The sequence below is a fragment of the Alosa alosa genome, chromosome 4 (assembly GCF_017589495.1).
Source record: "Alosa alosa isolate M-15738 ecotype Scorff River chromosome 4, AALO_Geno_1.1, whole genome shotgun sequence".
Classification (NCBI taxonomy): domain Eukaryota; kingdom Metazoa; phylum Chordata; class Actinopteri; order Clupeiformes; family Clupeidae; genus Alosa; species Alosa alosa.
In genome coordinates, this window is record NC_063192.1 from 35,948,442 (window position 1) to 35,969,337 (window position 20,896).

At 42.6% G+C, this 20,896-nt stretch overlaps 2 protein-coding genes and 1 long non-coding RNA gene across 5 annotated transcripts; 2 read left to right on the forward strand and 1 right to left on the reverse strand.

Annotated features, from left to right (window-relative positions):
- The first annotated feature begins 331 nt into the window (after positions 1–331).
- Positions 332–8,318, forward strand: rybpa (RING1 and YY1 binding protein a). 3 transcript variants are annotated; one of them, XM_048241766.1, is made up of 5 exons: positions 332–479; positions 984–1,109; positions 6,468–7,262; positions 7,545–7,637; positions 8,060–8,318. In XM_048241766.1, the coding sequence occupies exons 1-5, from the start codon at positions 454–456 to the stop codon at positions 8,307–8,309; spliced, it is 1,290 nt and encodes a 429-aa protein (XP_048097723.1). In that variant the 5' UTR covers positions 332–453; the 3' UTR covers positions 8,310–8,318. The 3 variants fall into 3 exon arrangements, with proteins under 3 accessions (XP_048097723.1, XP_048097724.1, XP_048097725.1); XM_048241767.1 differs by having other exon boundaries at positions 335–479; positions 6,474–7,262; XM_048241768.1 differs by lacking the exon at positions 984–1,109 and having other exon boundaries at positions 341–479; positions 6,474–7,262.
- A 2,484-nt stretch (positions 8,319–10,802) lies between these two features.
- Positions 10,803–19,751, forward strand: eif4e3 (eukaryotic translation initiation factor 4E family member 3). The gene is made up of 7 exons (XM_048241772.1): positions 10,803–11,173; positions 12,921–12,993; positions 13,266–13,360; positions 15,332–15,392; positions 16,649–16,715; positions 16,861–17,016; positions 18,445–19,751. The coding sequence occupies exons 1-7, from the start codon at positions 10,998–11,000 to the stop codon at positions 18,489–18,491; spliced, it is 675 nt and encodes a 224-aa protein (XP_048097729.1). The 5' UTR covers positions 10,803–10,997; the 3' UTR covers positions 18,492–19,751.
- Positions 19,752–20,085: 334 nt separating this feature from the next.
- On the reverse strand, positions 20,086–20,331 carry LOC125293699. The gene is made up of 2 exons (XR_007193401.1): positions 20,272–20,331; positions 20,086–20,216 (listed from the first exon to the last, which is right to left on the reverse strand). It is a non-coding gene; the product is annotated as an uncharacterized LOC125293699 (long non-coding RNA).
- Positions 20,332–20,896: the final 565 nt, after the last annotated feature.

A 20,896-nucleotide genomic window follows, 5' to 3' on the forward strand; every position in this document is an offset into this window, starting at 1 on the left:
AGTGAACATCTGGGAAAGTAAGATGCTGGAACATGTGTGTGTCTACCGAACAAAAAGAACAACAGAATATTTACAATTGTGTCAAATGTAGCCTATATTCACAGATGATGTTGACCACACAAATAATCCAATATTCTAAGTAAATATTTGATTTTAAACTATTCTGATAGGCTATCCATTAGTGTCAAGTTTCGCAACTAGTCCTAATGACACATAAAAACTTTGGATGTCTGTATCTTGTTTTTTTTTATTCTGGTCCTAATTACCACATATTCTGGACTTTTAATCCCTGTAACACTGTGATTGGATGAATGCGTGGTCACGTGACCAAAAGATGCCTTGCCCCTAGTCGGTCACCGAGTGCAAGTCTGCGTTGAGCAGCGGCAGCGGTATCACCCGGACATTACACCGTAAATCACTGTACCCCCACCGCTGGAAGACAGCTTTTCCACTATGGGCGACAAGAAGAGCCCAACCAGGTACCAAATCTTTTCGTATCGTTCAGTGCGGATCAGCGTTATTTATGCTTTATGTGTAATGATAGAGGTTGGTTGGTTGATTTTAGACTAGGATACCTTCGCTTGTTGGGAGTTAATTTTAAAACAGAAGGCTAGGCTTCAGCTATGGCGGATTCAGGAGGCTGCCTCAGCAGTAGACGGGTATTCGCTTTAGACAAAGGGAAATTCTCACGCTTCGCCTGTTCCCTTTAAATTCGTGTCGTAGACTACTTTACTGAAAGTGTCATATCGTCTTCTACAATCCGACAGACAGCGAGCGCTAGAATAACCTAGTTAGTAGACATGGCCACTAATCGATAGACCAATTATTGCTCCCGTCTTCAGCCAACAATTTAGGTTCTGGCTGCTTTTATGAATGGTTTGGGTTGCTCTTGTGTTTTCTCCTGCGTTAGAATAATAGCCTGCCATTTCATTAATCAATTTGGTGTTCAAATGAACTGATGCCTATTGTGTCGAATTCCTCAGGCCAAAAAGACACGCCAAGCCCTCGGCTGACGACGGATTTTGGGACTGTAGCGTCTGCACCTTCAAAAATAGTGCCGAGGCGTTTAAGTGCAGTATGTGTGATGTACGTAAAGGCACATCCACAAGGTAAGACAGAAGCCGGTGTCCTCTTTTAAATTGTTACCAGACCTTGACATTTTACTGCACGTTTTCAGTCGGTTGCTTGGTTACACCTATCAGCCATAGATTATTTTGGGTAATATTTTGACTTGTTGATCAGCCTGCATTGACAATAACCTGAATTCACAGCCTTGCAGATTCCACGAGTTGCCTGATGTGGAATTGTCATATTTCCCCCCATAGCCATATGTGCATTTAAATGATTAATTTAATTGTTGCCTAAGCACCCAACTGAATTGAAATGGCATACCATAGACTAGTCCAGTAACTACTAGCCATTTGCTCAGAAGGTCCTTGGATAGGCCTATGTCTTCAGATCCAAAAGGCATCATAATTGCAATCGAAATGACATAATGACACGGATGGAATGGAAATGACATAATGACACGGTGACACGGTAGTGGTGTCCTGTGATGGCTGGAATTCAAACATGTCATCAGACTCAGAGTTTTGAAATTGGCTGTTCTTTAATTGGCTACATGACTGAAATACACAAAGGCAATAGGCAGGAACATACATTACACTTTACAATGGTCCCGTAATCTGAACATACATTACACTTTACAATGGTCCCGTAATCTGATTACACTTTACAATGGTCCCATAATCTGATTTTAGAATCAGCCTGCTGTGTGTCTACATGCATCTGTACAAAAAAATATATTTTAGTATTTTAGTATCTGTGAAAGGCATCAAGAGTGACAAGTACTTAGTGTGACAAGTGGGACAAGAAACTCAACTCAAAGGTTGTGAGAGAAGGATTTTAGATAGATAGATAGTTGTGTGAGAAGGTTTTTAGTTCCTGAAATGTCCGTTTTGAGATGTAATCAGGTCTGTGCCGCCAGTGCTGGCTGTGTGGAGGTAGGAGGACTACAGCAGTGGAATCCTGAGTCATGTTGGATTTCATGATCACAGTAGGAGGACTACAGCCGTGGAATCCTGAGTCATGTTGGATTTCATGATCACAGTAGGAGGACTACAGCAGTGGAATCCTGAGTCATGTTGGATTTCATGATCACAGTGCAGTCACACAACCCAGAAATAGCTCTGAGCTGACACGACTCGAGCGCCCAAACTGGGTGGATGGATGGGTGGATGGATGGATAGAGGAATAGATGAATGAATAAATGATTAGGTGAATCAAGAGTGTAGGAGCCTCCTAATAACACTGGGATTTCCTGTTATCCATTTACGTACCAGAGAGGCCCAGTTGTGTGTGTGTGTGTGTGTGTGTGTGTGTGTGTGTGTGTGTGTGTGTGTGTGTGTGTGTGTGTGTGTTTTGAGACACTCACCATGCCAGAGATGTGTATTTGTCTGTTTGGTAGGGAAAGGCCAATCAGAATTGAGCGCTTTTGGGTGGGAAAGGCCAATCTGAATAGAGCACTTTTGGGTGGCTAATCAGAATAGAGCGCTTTTGGGTGGGAAAGGCCAATCAGAATAGAGCACTTTTGGGTGGGAAAGGCCAATCTGAATAGAGCACTTTTGGGTGGCTAATCAGAATAGAGCGCTTTTGGGTGGGAAAGGCCAATCAGAATAGAGCACTTTTGGGTGGGAAAGGCCAATCAGAATAGAGCGTTTTTGGGTGGGCAATAGGGGTGGGCGATATATATCGTCTGCGATAATATCATGATTGTTGTTTTAACAATGTGCAAATTTACATTATCGAGTATTTAAATTAGGCCTACTTATGGGGAAAACACACTCGAAAAACATGCATTGAAACCCCATACATTCACTAAACCCAGGAGGTGTAGCCTATGCAGAGAAGCCTCTGGCTGCAGCAGAGCAAGTGTCACACGATTACTAGTGGGTCCACATTGTCACACACACGCCTAATGTTTATTTTGTGCAGTGAGAGGTAGGCTACTTGGGATTTTGTGCAGTGAGAGGTAGGCTACTTGGGATTTTGTGCAGCGAGAGGTAGGCTACTTGGGATTTTGTGCAGCTAGAGGTAGTCTACTTGGGATTTTGTGCAGTGATTGGTAGGCTACTTGGGATTTTGTGCGACTACTTCTGTTCAAGTAGCATTGATGAGTCACGTTTTTTCCTACACGGTATTATATGGAGAGAAAACATTAGCCTTTGAGTATTTTAATAGTCAGTGGTAAACCAATAACTCTTCTCATGTAGGCCTAACCTAACCCTTTTGTAAATGGACTGAAGTTCGCTCTAATATCGATTATGCCAACCGTTAGCATCTCTATGGGATTTCTGTTCTGTAACTTGGAATGTTAGCCTACATGATTTCTCTTAAACAAAACCTCGAAGGAAATGACTGAGATGTACTCTGTTGGTCTGCTTAGTTTTACAGTAAATCCTAAGTAAAGGTTTTTGAAGGGAACTTCAGCTTCAGACTTTCTCTTTGGAAACTGTTAGGGCTATTCATCTTCTCTAATGTAGCTGGCTAGACCATGTCATTGCCACACACACAACTGGGGGCAGAATTGGAAATGTGTCATAGAGTGACAATGCATTGGTTGATTTGGTTAAAAAGTCACAGGTTAGGTTATTTGTTATTATTGTATTGATGCTATTCATAAATAATGAGCTATAAAGTAACTCAGACTTTTACAAATTTCTTTTAAAGGATATTGACTAATTATCGTTATCGTCAAAATCACAAAAAATATTGAGAGATTATTTTTTGTCCCCCCCTAGTGGCCAATCAGAATAGAGCGCTTTTGGGTGGGAAAGGCCAATCAGAATAGAGCGCTTTTGGGTGGGAAAGGCCAATCAGAATAGAGCACTTTTGGGTGGGAAAGGCCAATCGGAATAGAGCACATAGAGCACTTTTGGGTGGGAAAGGCCAATCGGAATAGAGCACTTTTGGGTGGGAAAAAAGAATGTGGCGGGAAGAAAGGTGCTCTGTGTGGGAGAAATGTGGGGAGAGAATAGCGATTCAGCCCATTTTGCTGGAATGTGAGGAAAAGAGAGAATGCTGTCACTTTACAGTCTGGTAGATCAAGAATGTGAGCTGGTGTCTCCTTAGCGCCACGTCTAGAACACAGCCCTGGTGAAGCCTCTGCACTAGTCCGGCGGCCTCCTAGTTGGTACTCTGGAACCCTGCGAGCCGGAACTTACCCGCTTTCTTCTCTGTGCCTCAACTGTTCTTACTCTGCTAGTGTTAGAGGTGTTTTGAAATACATTTTCGAAATGAAGTTGAAATGCCACAGATATTCTTCTAACTGAGGCACCCTGCGGTTTTGCTATAATTGGATGATCCTACTATGGTAAGGACTGTGTGCGGTTACACAGAGGGGAAACGTGTGTGTGTGTGTGTGTGTGTGTGTGGTTGCTGTGACGCCTGACGTTGAGGCCACCCCAGTGGTGACTGGTGGATGTAGCCTAAATTTAACAGGAGCTTTCTAATTAGCTGACTGACCCTCAGTGACCTCCTGACCCCCAAGGTTAGATGACCAAGCAGGAGTGGAGTCCTCCTTCACACATGGGCAGTTTATGCGCTAACAGATGAGCTCTGTAAATGCCATGTGCAGGCCACTCGTCTTTTTATTTACATTCAGGGAGTAATGCAATTTAGTTGTCTAATGGAAATTTAAACTGCAGCTTGACCTAACCTGCCTCACTCCAGCTTGACCTAATTTAGTTTGAGTCGAGGTGATCAGTCATTATGTCAATATGTCTATTTCCCACAAGTTGTGCTGGAGGACTGTGATTGATGGGTTGGTTGTGAGTGACGCTGGCGATATACCCCGCACCAAGCGGCAGGTGAAGGACTGTATGGCTGGGTGCAGGTGAAGGACTATGGCTGGGTGTAGAGGGTGCAGGTGAAGGATTGTATGGCTGGGTGTAGAAGGTCCAGGCCACAGCCCAACCCAGCGGTCAGGAGCGGCAGGGCCAGCAGCCTCAGCTGGTAGATCTGTCTGTGATGTCACGGCTCTCCACAGCTATCTCTTCTTGTGTCCCTTTGCAGTGACGTCACTCTCTTCATTTAGTTTTTCCTTTTCCTATTATTCCTTATCTGTGACACGTTGTGGATGACCGTGAGGGAGTACAACAGGCCGTGTGTCGTTAGTGGGGAAAGGCAATTCACCTGTCGCTAAGCGCAACCTTTAGAACGCTGATGAGCCATAATGTAGGCTACGTGTGTCGTTAGTGGGGAAAGGCAATTGGGAAATGAGCTTAAGTCCCTTACCCCTTCTCTGTGGGATATTCCACCCAGAGGAAGCTGCCATGGCGATGAAGGCATCGAAGGCAGTGAGAGCTGAGACCTTTCCTTTAGTTTGGACTTGCTGGAAATGAGCCTCTGTCTGTCTGCACCATCTTTTTTTATTGTTAGAGGCATTGAAGTTTTGGGCAGGGTCGCGCTGCCCTTCCACGTGTTGGAATTGAGAGGACTGAGCTTAGCTGAACTGTGTTTTGTAAAGTGTTACTTCCAGTGAGTAATGTCCTTAAGAAGGTGTCGGACGGCAGCGGCGCTTAGAGAGCAGAGGTGGCCGTGTGTGGAGTGGTCGTAAAAATTGATTTTTACCTTTCTCCAATTCATCCAGCCGTTCTCTCTGGCGATATCACTTTTAGCTCCAGCCTAGCATAGATCATCAAATCGGATTAGACCATTAGCATCTCGCCTGCTAGCATCACATTTAAAAGTGACTAATTTTCCTATTTAAAACTTGTCTCTTCTCAAGTTAGAAAGTGTAATAAGACCAATGGAAAATGAAACGTGGCGATTTTCTAGGCTGATTTCACATAGCTATTCCCATCCACTTGTATAGCGTTTTAAGCTAGCGTTAGCTAGCTAGCTCAGTTCACATGACTAATTAAATTATTCATATCATGTCCTAAAGAATGATTCATTGGTATCATACATGATTATAGACAATAAAACTGTCAACACAATTATGTTTATCTGCTCTTATTGCTTATTAAGAGAGAAAGTTTATTTAGTGACGTAAGGTGACACTCCCACTTATGCAGACCGGAACTGTCCCGTTTTGCTCCCATAGTAACGCTGCTGTATCTTGCTAGTAATCAAGGATCTTTGGTTGTGTCTGACGCGCCCTCTTGTGCTCTCTGACTGTGTGTGTGTGTGTGTGTGTGTGGAGTGGTTGTGTCTGACGCACTCTCTCTTGTGCTCTCTGACTGTGTGTGTGTGTGTGTGTGTGTGTGTGTGTGTGGAGTGGTTGTGTGTGTGTGTGTGTGTGTGTGTGGAGTGGTTGTGTCTGACGCGCTCTCTCCTGTGCTCTCTGACTGTGTGTGTGTGTGGAGTGGTTGTGTGTGTGTGTGTGTGTGTGTGTGGACTGGTTTTGTGTGTGTGTGTGGAGTGGTTGTGTCTGACGCGCTCTCTCCTGTGCTCTCTGACTGTGGGTCCAGGAAGCCGCGCATCAACTCCCAGCTCGTAGCCCAGCAGGTGGCTCAGCAGTTTGCCACCCCCCCGCCACCCAAGAAGGAGAGGAGGGAGCGCTTGGACCGCGACCGGCACGACCTGGACCTGCCTGACGACGAGCACCTGGATACGGACCACTCGGACTCCGACCGCCTCAGCAGTGTCCACCCAGACAGCGACACTGGCACCGAGCGGCCGCACCGCGTGGACGAGCACCGCGTGGACGAGCACCGCGCCGAGAGTGAACGGGGCAGAGACGAGCACCAAGCGGAGTGCGAGCGTGATCGTGAGCGTGATCGTGAGCGTGATCGCGAGCGGGGCAGGGAGGTGGCACGGGCCCGCGGGGAGATGGACAGAGCGCTGACCGAGAGGGTCTGGCCCGACAGGGAGAGCCCTGTCCCTGCAGGACTGGAGAAGGTGCGGCCCAACAAGCCCCACACACTGCACCAGCAGAACCCGCTGAACCCGCAGAACCAGCAGAACCCAGAGCGCCGGAGCTTAGCTGGGTCCGAGGCCCCAGAGCAGGAACCGGAGAGCACGTATCCCATCCGGGATCCGCTCAAGAAGGACAAGGTCGAGAGGGACAAGGTCGAGAGGGACAAGGTCGAGAGGGACAAGGTCGAGAGGGACAAGGTCGAAATGGACAAGGTCGAAATGGACAAGGTCGAGAGGGACAAGGTGGAGAGGGACAAGGTGGAAAACGAGCCGGACAAACACAGCAGTGCAGCCAAGGGAGGCCCAGTGCCCATCAAAAAGCCTGCGGCCAAAAAACCAAAGTATGTGCTCGACTCATCACTCCTTCTAAAGCAGTCGTATCAAGTGTCAAACTAGTATCAAGCCATTGGTGACTAAACATGCAGAGTAACTAAACTATTGACACGGCTATGAAATAGAAATATTGACAATTAAATTCAGGATGTTGTCCATTGAATATGAATGAAAATATGCCATTATGGCATATGAAAAAATAATGACATAAGGATGTGCTTGAACCTAAAAAAATATGTGTAATGTGCCATTATGACTATTTAAATGTCTTTTTTTATTTCCGCACCTAGACCCCGGTTAATTCATAAAGGGCTACCTAGTGAGAAGAACAGTGTGAAATCAGGAAAGTCAACGGCAAAGAAGAACAACCGCCTCATCTCACGGTAGGTCCCCCATTTGGCATCATGTTGATTTATGTTCTGCTGGGTGTGATGTGGATCCCCCCCACCCCCTACCCCCAGAGAGATAGCAAAGTTCTAGCCCAGCGTGTTCTCCATCCTTAACTCCACTTGAGTGTGAGCGTTCTGCCTGATCACTGATCCAGTCGGGGTTCTGAGCCTCCAGACCCATTTACAGTGCAGTTGCATCTCTTGGCCTCCTATTGTAAGCCAGCAAGCAAGAAAGACACATTTTAAATTCCAGATTGACCAACATCCAATGTAAACAAAATACTGTAGAACCTGTTCACAAATGATGGGAGGTGATGCCATTTTAATGCCATATGTTTTGCTGGTGTTCACAGCGTACAGCAGGTACAGTATAAATGGCCTGTAGTTGACCATGTGCTCTTGTTCCTCTGTGCCAGGCCCAGGCTGAAGAACGTCGATCGCAGCAGTGCCCAGCAGCTGGCCATCACCGTGGGCAACGTGACCGTCATCATCACAGACTTTAAGGAGAAGACGCGCTCCTCCTCCACCTCCTCGTCCACGGCCACCTCGAGCGTGGGCTCGGACCAGCAGAACCACACGTCCGGCTCTGAAAGCAACGACCGAGGCTCGTCCCGCGCATCCACCCCCCGGGGAGAACTGGCCCCCAGGCAAGGGGACGCACTCTGAGCCCACCAACCCCCCGCCGCCGCTGCCCACAGCAGCAGCCCCCGGTGGCCGCGGCTGACCAGGCCCTCCCCCGTGACGGAACATGAGGAGCGGAACATGAGGAGCGGAAGATGGCGGACGCCGATTCTGTGATGACATTCCATCTCTGCATCCTTGCCGTGTTCCCCGTGCCGTGGGGTCGACTTTTCAACACGATCTTTTGTGGAAGCAAGAAGGATGACTGTGTACGTTTAAGCCTTATCCTTGCCAAATGTGTTTCATTACTTGCTGTGGCTTTAGGCACATTTTGTTTTCCTGGACAGACCGGAGGAACTGGAGGGGGGATTCTCTGCCAGTTTGGTCAGTGTGTGAGCTGGTTAAGTAGTCGTGTGTGTGGCTCAGTGCAATCTCAACACATCTGCTGTGTCCATCAAGGCACGTGTGACCCCTCCATCCTCTCATCCTATAATTCATTTGATCCTATAATAGAAAAGGCCATCGATGTAAACACACCAGCCGGTGAACTGTGTGGATCTACAGGAGGCGGCTTAAAGCTCTCTGAAATAACTCACTCTGATGTGACATGGATTTGCGCAGAAAGAAATGTATATTATTGCTATCTGTGCATCTTATTGTGTTTTTTTTTGTTTGTTTTTTTAAACAAGGACGACTTCTTTTAATTTAGCATCAATATAGTGTTGCCCTTGGTATGAAAGACAATAGCATTTTCTCCTAAATATATTGAAATCATGACATTCTGTGCATTTTACAGCTGTTATTTATTGAATGATGAAAGAAACTATCTATATATATACACTCACTAGTTGTCTTTTAAAATAACAATGGAATTTTTGAAATAAAGAATGCATAATGCCGAGCTACCTTATGTGATTCTGGGTCAGTTTGTGGATCTTTTTCTGCATATTGAAGACAAACATTTATTGTCTTCAACTATCTTGATGTCACTTTGTATTTGCTAAGCAACATTATACCCTGTGAGCAACTTACAGACATAATGTGTTTATGTGGTTAAGAGTTGTTAAACATCAGACCTCAATAGCAAACCTAGTTGAATAATCTTTTTGATATCACTGAATGAAGGGCCTTTTGATATCAATCCTTAAAAGTCATTTTCTACTTCAAATGTTATATGTTGCATTTAAGAGAATAGCCCTAATCGTTTCACACCTGTGGGGAAATGGTAAACATATTCAATGATCCATGGGGCAGGACAGAGGATACTATGGCCAATTCCATGGATTCTGCTTATTCTTCTGATTTGATATGGTTTGTGTAGGACATTGAGTAGGAGACTACGTCATTTGTAATCTCTGGGAAGCTGAACATTTCTCATTTAAGCACTGGACTCTAAAAGATGCAGTATTTCCTATGTACAGCTTTGTTTATGTTCCATACCGAAATCAGTCATGTTAATGTGATCGTGATCAGCATTGGATGTCTTTTCCACCCACAAGCCATTCTGTTCCTTCGTTCGGAGCAGTACCCTTAATTTATGATGTACAAATGGTTCCAGAGCAGTACCCTTAATTTACGATGTACAAATGGTTCCTTTTTTGTTTGTTATAGACCTAGAGCAATAGCATTGCTTTGTTGTACCAGTACATGTTGCGTGCTAATATATGCCATAAAGGTGATCTTTTTATTTAATATGACTGAAGGAAATAAACGACTTTGCTCAATGTTATGTTTGGACTCTATGGACTTGTTTAGTGTTGGTACTGGTACAGGTACAGAATGTGCTATTCTGCCATAACAGAACCCACTACAGCTGCGTGGTTTGCCGGTCTATTGGATGGAGACCAAATGATCTGCTGTGCCCCCCCTCCCCATCAGTGGATTTGTATATTAACAATAAAAACAAATAAAAAAGTTATGCTAAAACCTTGCCCAGTAAGTGCACAAAATGGCATGATTATGTGACGTGTGGTACTGGTTGATTCAGCTGATGGGATGTGCAAAGAGAGTGTTGTCTTGGAAGTGTAAAAAAACTGGGGAGTGTGCCATCCACTGAGCAATTGAGGGCAATGGCATAAAACAAACAGTAGAGGGAGACAGAACACAAGACAAAAACTAGGTCAAACTGCTTTATGGATATGGGGTAGATATTCAAGGTTACAGCCCTTCAAGTTATTATTATGGATAGGCTAACAACTAAACAGAACTTGTTTAGATCGTTTAATCATATTCAAGTTCATTAAGCCTTTACTCTCCATTAGCAAAATGTGTCCCATATGTATGCTACCATAGGTCTATAATAAATTAATGTCAGTTGTTATGTGAATAGTGGAGTTCATAAAAATAACGCACACTGTTCACACTCCACAGTCAGTTACTCTGCAAAGAGGCTAGTTGCAATGTATCCATCTTGTTCTCTCATTCTAGGAGTGTTCCAGAATTGTAGAGCATCTTGTGGATTTAAAATGTCCATGTCTGAACTTCCAGAAGGGTTCTAGAGTGTAGACCGCAACAAACAGAAGACGAGAGGAGCTCGTACGTAATTCGACTCATTTCCTGTGTGGGCATCCCAACCCAACCGACAGCAGCTGATATTTGTTGTTGTTGTGACGGTGACGCGGTAGACCGGCCAAGCGGCAAATGAGTCAGCAACGATAGCGGTCTTTTCTTCCGTTGTGGAAATCCAGCTCTCACAGAATTTTAACAAACTGTGATTACCAAATCTTAGCGAAAATGGCGGTTCCTGCAGCCCCTAACCTGCAGTTGAACACAACAAGACAAAGCAGTCCCGTCAACTCTTCAGAAAATAACATCCATATCGACGAAAAAGATTTGGAAAACATAACGCACAGCGAAGAGGACGGCACTTCTCTGCCTTTGCATTCTCCCTGGACATTTTGGCTTGATAGGTATTGTGCTGCATCATAAGCCTCTGACACTATAACGCTAGCTTTGTAGCTGCATTGCATTGAATGCGAATATTGCTTTTAACCAAAAGTTAACTAGCTCTATGGGTTTACACTTGTTTAACAATGGTGCGCATACAGAGGCCTGTAGCCTATCGTTACCTTAGGTTGTGTGAGCTCTCGCTAGCCATATAGCGTGCTAGCAAACATGTCCCTTGTTCTGCTAGCGACCTGACTAGTGCTAGTCAGTTGACATATTCATTTCTCTTTGTTGCAAGAATGCATGCGCACGTTATCGTACAATTTTCAATATTGTAGGTCATTGGACTTCTGTTGCCATATCTATAAATATTTTGAGGTCGACGGCATAACCATAGAGCTACATAATGGTGGAGTGCTCGCCAACTGCATTTAGCTTGTTAGCAAGCTAGTGATAGTTACTCACCTGAATAATTACCGACAGCTAACGTTAGCAACCCAGCTAGATAACCAACCTAAAGCGAACACTACCCCAGTTGAAGGAAAAACTTGTCAGTCTCTTTAACGCGTGTTTGTAGTTTTGTTCAGTTGTTACTTAAGACATCAAGGCAATGTGTCGGTTGCCTGGGTTTTTAACGTTAATGTTCCCTTTTATAACACAACGTAATCCTTTTGTCAATCTGGTTAACGTTAGTTAACATAAGTTATGTATCGATAGCTGCTTAGATCATACATCTCCGTAACATTAAGTGAACGTGGGGGTGAAGACACAAACTTGGGTTACATAGACGGTTGTTTAGTAAATAACATTCATTAGCTAAATATAACTGCATGGTAACTGTATCGCTCGGAGCGAGGGCAAGTCCAAAACTCCAGAAGACATATTGCATTCGAATCGAGCAGAATTGATGTTCACATTTCAATCACATGTACTGGACATCAGAAAGCAGTGTCCTTGCGCGGTCTGAATCTGAACTGTACGTCTTGTCATGGTGATACTGACACATTGATGCTGGTAGGCCACGTAAGGACTTCAGGTGATGGGTTACTTGAATTTCCCCTTGGGGATCAATAAAGTATCTATCTATCTATCTATCTGGATATAAGAAAATGATTGATTACATGGGAAAAGAACGATTCTCTCACTTGTCACATTTAACTGTTGCTACCAGAGTGAATAGAGGCTTAGATATGAAGACATGAATTATATGTCTCAGGAAGTCACATGCTATGAATAAGGGTCAGTATAGCCCTAAATCATGATACATGTATTCTTTATACATCTTTTCTCAGCGTTGATCTTTTCTCAGCGTTGTTATGACCCTTCGCCCTACCACATGTTATTGGCCAAAAGAGGGCCAAAGTCCCGTTCGGCAGTTAGCCTGAGCTCCCAAGCAAAAGCAATGAATCATTCGCTGGGACCAACATTAGTGGGAGCCATTTTGCCCTTGCAAACCATATTTGGGCACCTGGCAATTCTTTTATGACCTGGCTGGCCCCTGATTGACCCGTTTCATACATAAGTAGGAAAAAGTCCTAAACTCTACTGCAAATAGTTTTTATGGTCTTATTCGACGCCACAATCACAGTTGCCCTGATGTTTATTTAGTGTGACAGCACATTATCTTCTGTGGTAGGCCTGTTTAATTACATCTGGGCAGCCCCTTCGTTTAATGGTTCACTGGTTAGACCTATTCCACCATACTGAAAATACAGAACTGAACTGTACACTGAATGTGTGTGTGTGTGTGTGTGTTTTGTGTGTTCTCAGGTCCTTACCAGGTACAACAGCAGCTGAATGTGAATCGAATTTGAAGAAAATCTACACAGTGCACAGTGTCCAGGTCTGCAGTATATTTAGTTGATGTGTACGAATAGATTGGTTATGTGGGATTCTATCAACAATGCAGAAGGATTTCGGGAGGTCCTCCTGTTTGGGCAAATTGCTGGATTTGCTTATGCAAATCAGGGATTCTAGTTTCATGAGATGTCCTGGAATTGTTCAAACTGAGTATTCGCTCTGAATGAGACGGTATCCAAGTGTGTTAAAACTGAGTATGCACTCTGAATGAGACGGTTTACAAGTGTGCTGACCTTTGACCTTTTATTTGAGCAGAGTTTCTGGAGCGTTTATAATAACATTCCCCCGGTGACGTGTCTTCCACTGAGGTGTAGCTACCACTTAATGAGGGGAGAGAGAAGACCACTGTGGTAAGTGTCTGTCTAAGGTACACTATGCAAGATGATGTTCACCGTAATATAGCCTTCACAAAGCCAATTTGATGGTAAACGAACTTGTAATAGGGGAGTCGTTCACCTAGCATAGCCATACAGCATAGACGTAGTGAGTCGCTAACAAGAAAACCAGCCATGCAACTTCAAGAACTGCGCCCCAAATCATAAGGCGAGAATCGTGAAACATTACCTTGTCAGTAGATAAAGCTCTTTGGAGATAGTTTTTGCCTGTTGTTAATCCTTCACCTCCACAACAAAAGCATTTTCATTGTGTGCAGAGGGAACGAAGTCACGAGAAGTAGGGTATTTACAACAGCAGAGTAAAATATAAATATTAGAGAGGGTTTACTTGCGCTTCAGCCTGGTTGGTGCTCACAGAACAGGACACAGAAGTCAAAAGAGGAGACCCAAGGTCTAACTAGGACCAATGAGCAGGACCGGAGCACATAACGCTTTAAGTGATTTTTATTAGTGCAAACCGACTAATGTTTCAACGCCCATGCGTCTTCTTGGGGTTTTGACTCTGAATAAGACTCATGGGCATTGAAACGTTTAGTCTTATTCCGAATCTAGGGGGAGCTCTACAGTCACCAAAAATACCTGAACCTGCATAGTATTAAGGACCCTAATTTGAATGATGGGCAAGGCGCAGGCTTAAATGGAAATAAAGAATTGTTGAGTCAGGTCCGTGTTCCCACATGCCACTTGATAGCTATAGATCAGGAATCTTCAACCTGTTTATAACTATAGATCAGGGATCTTCAGCCTGTTTATAGCTATAGATCAGGGCTCTTCAACCTGTTTATAGCTATAGATCAGGGCTCTTCAGGGCTCTTCAACCTGTTTATAACTATAGATCAGGGATCTTCAACCTGTTTATAGCTATAGATCAGGGCTCTTCAACCTGTTTATAGCTATAGATCAGGGCTCTTCAGGGCTCTTCAACCTGTTTATAGCTATAGATCATATATAGTTTATAGCTTTAACCTGATCAGCCTAAGGACCCCTTGGCTGAGAGAGACACGGAGCACATGTTTATAAACGAACAGAAAGCATATTTATATATAGAAAGCATATTTTCTACATTCTGTTTATGCTTATATAGCCTATAGAACGTTTTTCATTGTTGGCGGACGTCCCTGCAGTACCTCCGCAGACCCAATAGGGTTGAAGGTTAGGTTAGCCTTCACTTTGCCCACCATATAAATTAGAGCCCGTAGTGTCTGACCTGTTGCTCATTTCATTGGTATGTTTTACTAAATAAGTTGATGATTTTTGGTGAAAATGTGCGTTTGATTGAAAAGCATACGCAGTGCCTTTGTGACAGTAACGGTGTTTGGGCTTCTCTGTTTCCCAAAACACTGGAAAATATCTTGACATTGATGTTGTGCCATTATGTTTTACCTGGCTTACCTGTCCCCCAACAACATAAATCCTCATAGGCATGATGTTCCATTTAAATCAACTTTCAGTAGCTGCTTTCAGACACGTCCTCCGCAGTATATGCAGAGCTTTGTCAAACGGAGGTCCGACCCTTCGGTGATTCAGATATTATGCTAACGTGCTGACATTATGCGGTCATATGTGTGAGCGACACTGACGCACATTAAAAGAATCTCCACGTGGTTGAACATGGACATGAACAGAATCTCCACATGTTTTCACTGCGTTCAGACATGAGCTCATTTACATAATGTCCATCGGAAATACTTACTAGAAGGTGAGCAGTGTAACAGCTGGCTAAGTTCGTAATTCCAAATGGCCGGTTATGTTGTTCAGATATACCCAACCGCTTGACATCCGCAGAACATGCAGACTTACTGTACACCTAGGTCTGAAAGCAGCTAGTGTTTCCAAAAAGTGTGGACGGTGCCATCCTCCATGACAGAAGATTGTTGATTGTAGAAAACCCAGCTGAAGCTGCACTGTTGTCTTTTGTTTTATCAGGGAAGAAGAAAGTAATGCCAAGGGTGGCGTCTGGAAGATGAAGGTTCCCAAAGAGAGCACCGTAAGTTCCCAAAGAGAGCACCGTAAGGGTCATTTAATATGAGCGCACCGTAAGGGTCATTTAATATGAGAGCACCGTAAGGGTCATTTAATATGAAAGTTCCCAAAGAGAGCACCGTAAGGGTCATTTAATATGAAAGTGCCCAAAGAGAGCACCGTAAGGCTTATTTAATATGAAAGTGCCCAAAGAGAGCACCGTAAGGCTTATTTAATATGAAAGTGCCCAAAGAGAGCACCGTAAGGCTTATTTAATATAAAAGTGCCCAAAGAGAGCACCGTAAGGGTCATTTAATATGAAAGTTCCCAAAGAGAGCACCGTAAGGGTCATTTAATATGAAAGTGCCCAAAGAGAGCACCGTAAGGGTCATTTAATATGAAAGTTCCCAAAGAGAGCACCATAAGGCTCATTTAATATGAAAGTGCCCAAACAGAGCACTGTAATGGTCATTTAATTTGACAGCATTTGTTCATAATGTTTTTTTTTTTTTTTTTTTTTTGAAAATATTATGGAAGTGTATTGCTGCCACATAAAAAAAAGAAAAGGCTCAGTATCACATAATTACATGAAAAGTTTCTTGTTATAACACTATATATGTTCACGTTTTAACAACATATTTATCACGTTATTACATGAAGTTATCACATGAAGTTATCACATGAAGTTATCACATGAAGTTATCACATTATTTAAAAATAATTTTATTTCAAGATATTTTCACGTTTTTACAAGATATTTATCATGTTAATACATGAAATTATCACGTTATTTCAAGATAATGAAACTAAACGAGAGGCAAGAATAGACTATGGTTCATCTACACTACCTAATCAAATTCTATTTTAAGCTCGGTTTAAGATATGGTGAGATTTTCCATTTATTGAACACAGTGGATGATATTTTTATAAGTATGTGAACACCCGAGCATTGTCGAGAATATTCTGCACCTGTGTGCAGTAGCGGAGTGGCTGCACTGTGTGACTGCAGCGCTTCACTTTTCATAATTTCATGTAATAACGTGACAAATGTCTTGTAAAAACGTGAAAATATAATTATCTTGAAATAACAAGATAATTTCATGTAATAACGTGATAAATATCTTGTTATAAAACATGAAAAAGATATTTTTATAACAATAAACTTTCCGCGTAATTACATGATACTGAGCCTTTTTTTTTTTGTGGCAGCAATACACTTCCGTAAAATATAATTTTATTTCAAAACTTAGTATTCAAAAGTACAGTGTTCTCTGTCTTCAGGCCGCAGTATGGAAGGAGCTGCTTTTGGCTACCATTGGTGAACAGTTTACTGATTATTGTGCTTCAGGTATGTTAACAGAGCTTTACCTCTCTCAGATGATGTCAGCTCTGCTATATGGCTCACTGTTCTGCTGCTTGTTCTTCTGTGAATAGAAAGAGTTGGTACTGAGGAGAAGTGGTGAAGCTTGATCTTGTGATGTCTCTCTTCGCAGAGGATGAAGTAGTTGGCGTCAGCGTTAGTGTGCGTGACCGTGAGGACGTGGTTCAAGTTTGGAATGGAAATGCATCTTTCGCCAATGAAGCTAACATATTAGGAAGAATCTATGAGCTTCTTCCACAAGTATCTTTTAAAGCAGTATTTTATAAGCGTAAGTAGCTGCACCACCACAAAACACTGTCATGTTCAGACTTGCACAAATCTACATCACAGATTTATGATTGAAACAAAACAAATCCAAGATACAGTAATATAGAGGCAACGCACAGGAATGACGGTAACGCTTCTCTGTGCTGATCCGTTGGAAGGGACACAGACATTTGAAAGGAACTGTGATTCATGGGCTTCTGACATGGATGTGCTGGACGTGCTGCAGTATCCTATAGACTGTGTAATATGACACCTGACATGGACGTGCGGCAGTATCCTATAGACTGTGTAATATGACACCTGACATAGACGTGCTGCAGTATCCTATAGACTGTGTAATATGACACCTGACATTGACGTGCTGCAGTATCCTATAGACTGTGTAATATGACACCTGGCATAGACGTGCTGCAGTATCCTATAGACTGTGTAATATGGCGCCTGACATGGACGTACTGCAGTATCCTATAGACTGTGTATGAGATCTTTAAGTACAGCCTATAGATTGTGTAATATGAAATCTTTAAAGCTGGTGCTCCACCCCAGAGAGAGAGAGAGATGTGTATATATATATCAATATATATATATATATATATAAAGAGAGAGAGATGGACTGCTGTTTCATTTCATCAGGACTTTACTACATGGCATGATCTGCTTCATTATGCCATAGGGGAAGTGAGTCTTGAGCTCTGATGCTGCTCACATAAATGATTTCAAGCGATTAGTCGCTTAGCTAGCGTATTTACACCATGAACTAAACAGACGGTGAAGCAGCAGCGTCATTTTTAAGAGGGTTCAGTTGTGGGTCACCTAAAAATAAACAAGTTATATGATAAACCTTAGTAGTGTTCGATGGTAGAAACATATTGCCAAATTAAAAAAAGATATTGTTAGGTTTTTCTCATTTTTTGATTTTGGTGTGATAGCCACAATTGAGAATTTAAAAATTGAGGTAAAATTGAGAAATTGTTGAAGAATATTAGTAGTAATCATCAAAATGACAACAAATATATGTGAACAGATTGTCTTGAATGATTCTGTGAATTTGAATGGAATTGTATAACACAAAGTGCACTTATTGTCTGAGGGTGCTATCATTCTCTGATCCTTACATTCTTTGAGTTAGTCTTTTGTTAATTTATTACAAGCCCGATTATAGCAGTTAAGTAGAAAATATAATACCACCAGTTACTGTTGTAAACTCTCTGTTGTTTGAAACAGGGTCTGCTATACCATTTTGGATTATTTCCTACAGTAATTGTTTCTACAGTTCTATTGTGCTGATCTTGTATTTCCATTGAAGTGGTGATTGCATAGTATGCAGCCCATGCATGCCATGTGAGAATGGTGAAGTGGTGATTATGAATTAGCCCGTGCATACCAAATCACTAATGGTAGTCTGTGTTTTGTCTTGTTTTTCCAACAGCACACATGGAGCATCATGCGTTTGAAGGAGGTCGCTCAAGGCATTAGCAGGCTTTGCACATTCAGCGAATTTTTTTTTTTTTTTTTTTTTTTTTTTTTTCCCCTTTTTTGTAATTTTGTGGATGGTTTCAAGAAAGACGGACTGAACTTTCTTCTCTCAAGAACACTAGTGTCTAAGTTCAGATGTTTTAGTTATGTGATCACCATGTCGGCCTGGGAAAACAGAACATGTTACGGCTTCTTTTACGGCGTCTTTATCGTGGACTTTTTGAGTTGACAACTTTTGTCTAATTTTATCAGCAATACCGAAAAGGAGAGCATTCACCAGTAGCATGTGTACTATATTTTACTCCACTAGGGGGCTCTGTCCCCAGTCCACACAAAGTGTTGCTTCAGGATCGTTCACTCTGTAGATGCGCTCTCAAAGAACACACTCACTGAATCAAGGACCAGTTGTTCCCTTCCCAGCAATGATCATGCTCTGCATTCAAGAGAATCCCTCTACGTTTAGTTCTTTACATTCAGTTCTCAATTTGCATTGGAATGCTTTCTGTGTACACTTTCCTTTGTCTATCTGCAGGGTTTTGCACACATTGTCTCATAAAATGACAGGGGAACGTAGACGGCAGACAAATTGACCCACAAGGACGTCATGGAACTCATGTACTAGAGCGGTTTAGCAGCTAGAACTCAGCAGAACTTATGTACTGGAGCGGTTTAGCAGCTAGAACTCAGCAGAACTTATGTACTGGAGCGGTTTAGCAGGTAGAACTCAGCAGAACTCATGTACTGGAGCGGTTTAGCAGCTAGAACTCAGCAGAACTCATGTACTGGAGCGGTTTAGCAGCTAGAACTCAGCAGAACTCATGGCGCATGGCAGCTAAGGTGCTCCGAGTTTTAGTCTGAACGCGATTCACGACTTCAATGCTCTGAAAGGCTTCGTACAGTACAGTGTGTGTGATCCTGCCCCTCACCAAGGCTCGCTCACGTGGATGTAGGCATTTTTACCACTCATTTTTATCAAATTTTCAAATGGCAAAAGTTTCAATAGGGAAACTGTGTTAAGTCTTCTAATCCTGAAAATATTTTACACGCAAGATCCTAGTTTTGGGTTTTTAACACACTTGGCTCTCGTCCTGTATCTACTGGGTTGCTTGTTTATTTTGAAGTACAATTATGAAATTATGAACAGTGTGATGAATGAAAAATGTTGGTTGCACCCTTTCACCTAGCGCTATGTTTTATGCTTAAATGACAATAGAAGACCTTCATCATTAAGAAAACCTAGCGCTATGTTTTATGCTTAAATGACAATAGAAGACCTTCATCATTAAGAAAACCTAGCGCTATGTTTTATGCTTAAATGACAATAGAAGACCTTCATCATTAAGAAAACCTAGCGCTATGTTTTATGCTTAAATGACAATAGAAGACCTTCATCATTAAGAAAACCTAGCGCTATGTTTTATGCTTAAATGACAATAGAAGACCTTCATCATTAAGAAAACCTAGCGCTATGTTTTATGCTTAAATGACAATAGAAGACCTTCATCATTAAGAAAACCTAAGCTATGTTTTATGCTTAAATGACAATAGAAGACCTTCATCATTAAGAAAAAGAAAACCTAGCTATGTTTTATGCTTAAATGACAATAGAAGACCTTCATCATTAAGAAAACCTAGCGCTATGTTTTATGCTTAAATGACAATAGAAGACCTTCATCATTAAGAAAACCTAGCGCTATGTTTTATGCTTAAATGACAATAGAAGACCTTCATCATTAAGAAAAACCTAGCTTTGTTTTATGCTTAAATGACAATAGAAGACCTTCATCATTAAGAAAACCTAGCGCTATGTTTTATGCTTAATTGACAATAGACCTTAATCGTTAAGAAAATGGTTAGTACTTTGACCCATTTGTACATCGTTTTGAGTGGCTTGGCGGAGTTTTTCTTTTCCTCTTCACTCTACACTGACTTCTTGTGTGTGTGTCCCATGCGGTGTGTGTGTCTCCCATGCGGTGTGTGTGTCTCCCATGCGGTGTGTGTGTCCCATGCGGTGTGTGTCCCATGCGCGTGCTCTTAGTGTGTTCTGAACATGAAACGTGTGTTCAGGGATTGGCCGTGGGCATTTATCACTTTGCTAGTAGTATGGATGAAAAGTGGGACAACCATGAGCTGTAGTTTCTCCGTAACCAAAGACACTGTTCCTGCCTGTCTCCCTCTCTCTTTCTCTCGCTCTATCTCTCAGTCTCTCTCAGTCTCTCTCACAGTCTCTCTCAGTCTCTCTCTCTCTCTCTCTCTCTCTCTCTCTCTCTCTCTCTTTGAGGTGGGCATAGAACTGCACATAAGAAGCAATGACTGTATCCTTGCCCTGTGTATATATAGAGACGAAGGGGCGAAGAAACCATTGTAGTTGTTTGGTTTGAAAGGCCTTTATTTCATGTTTTTAA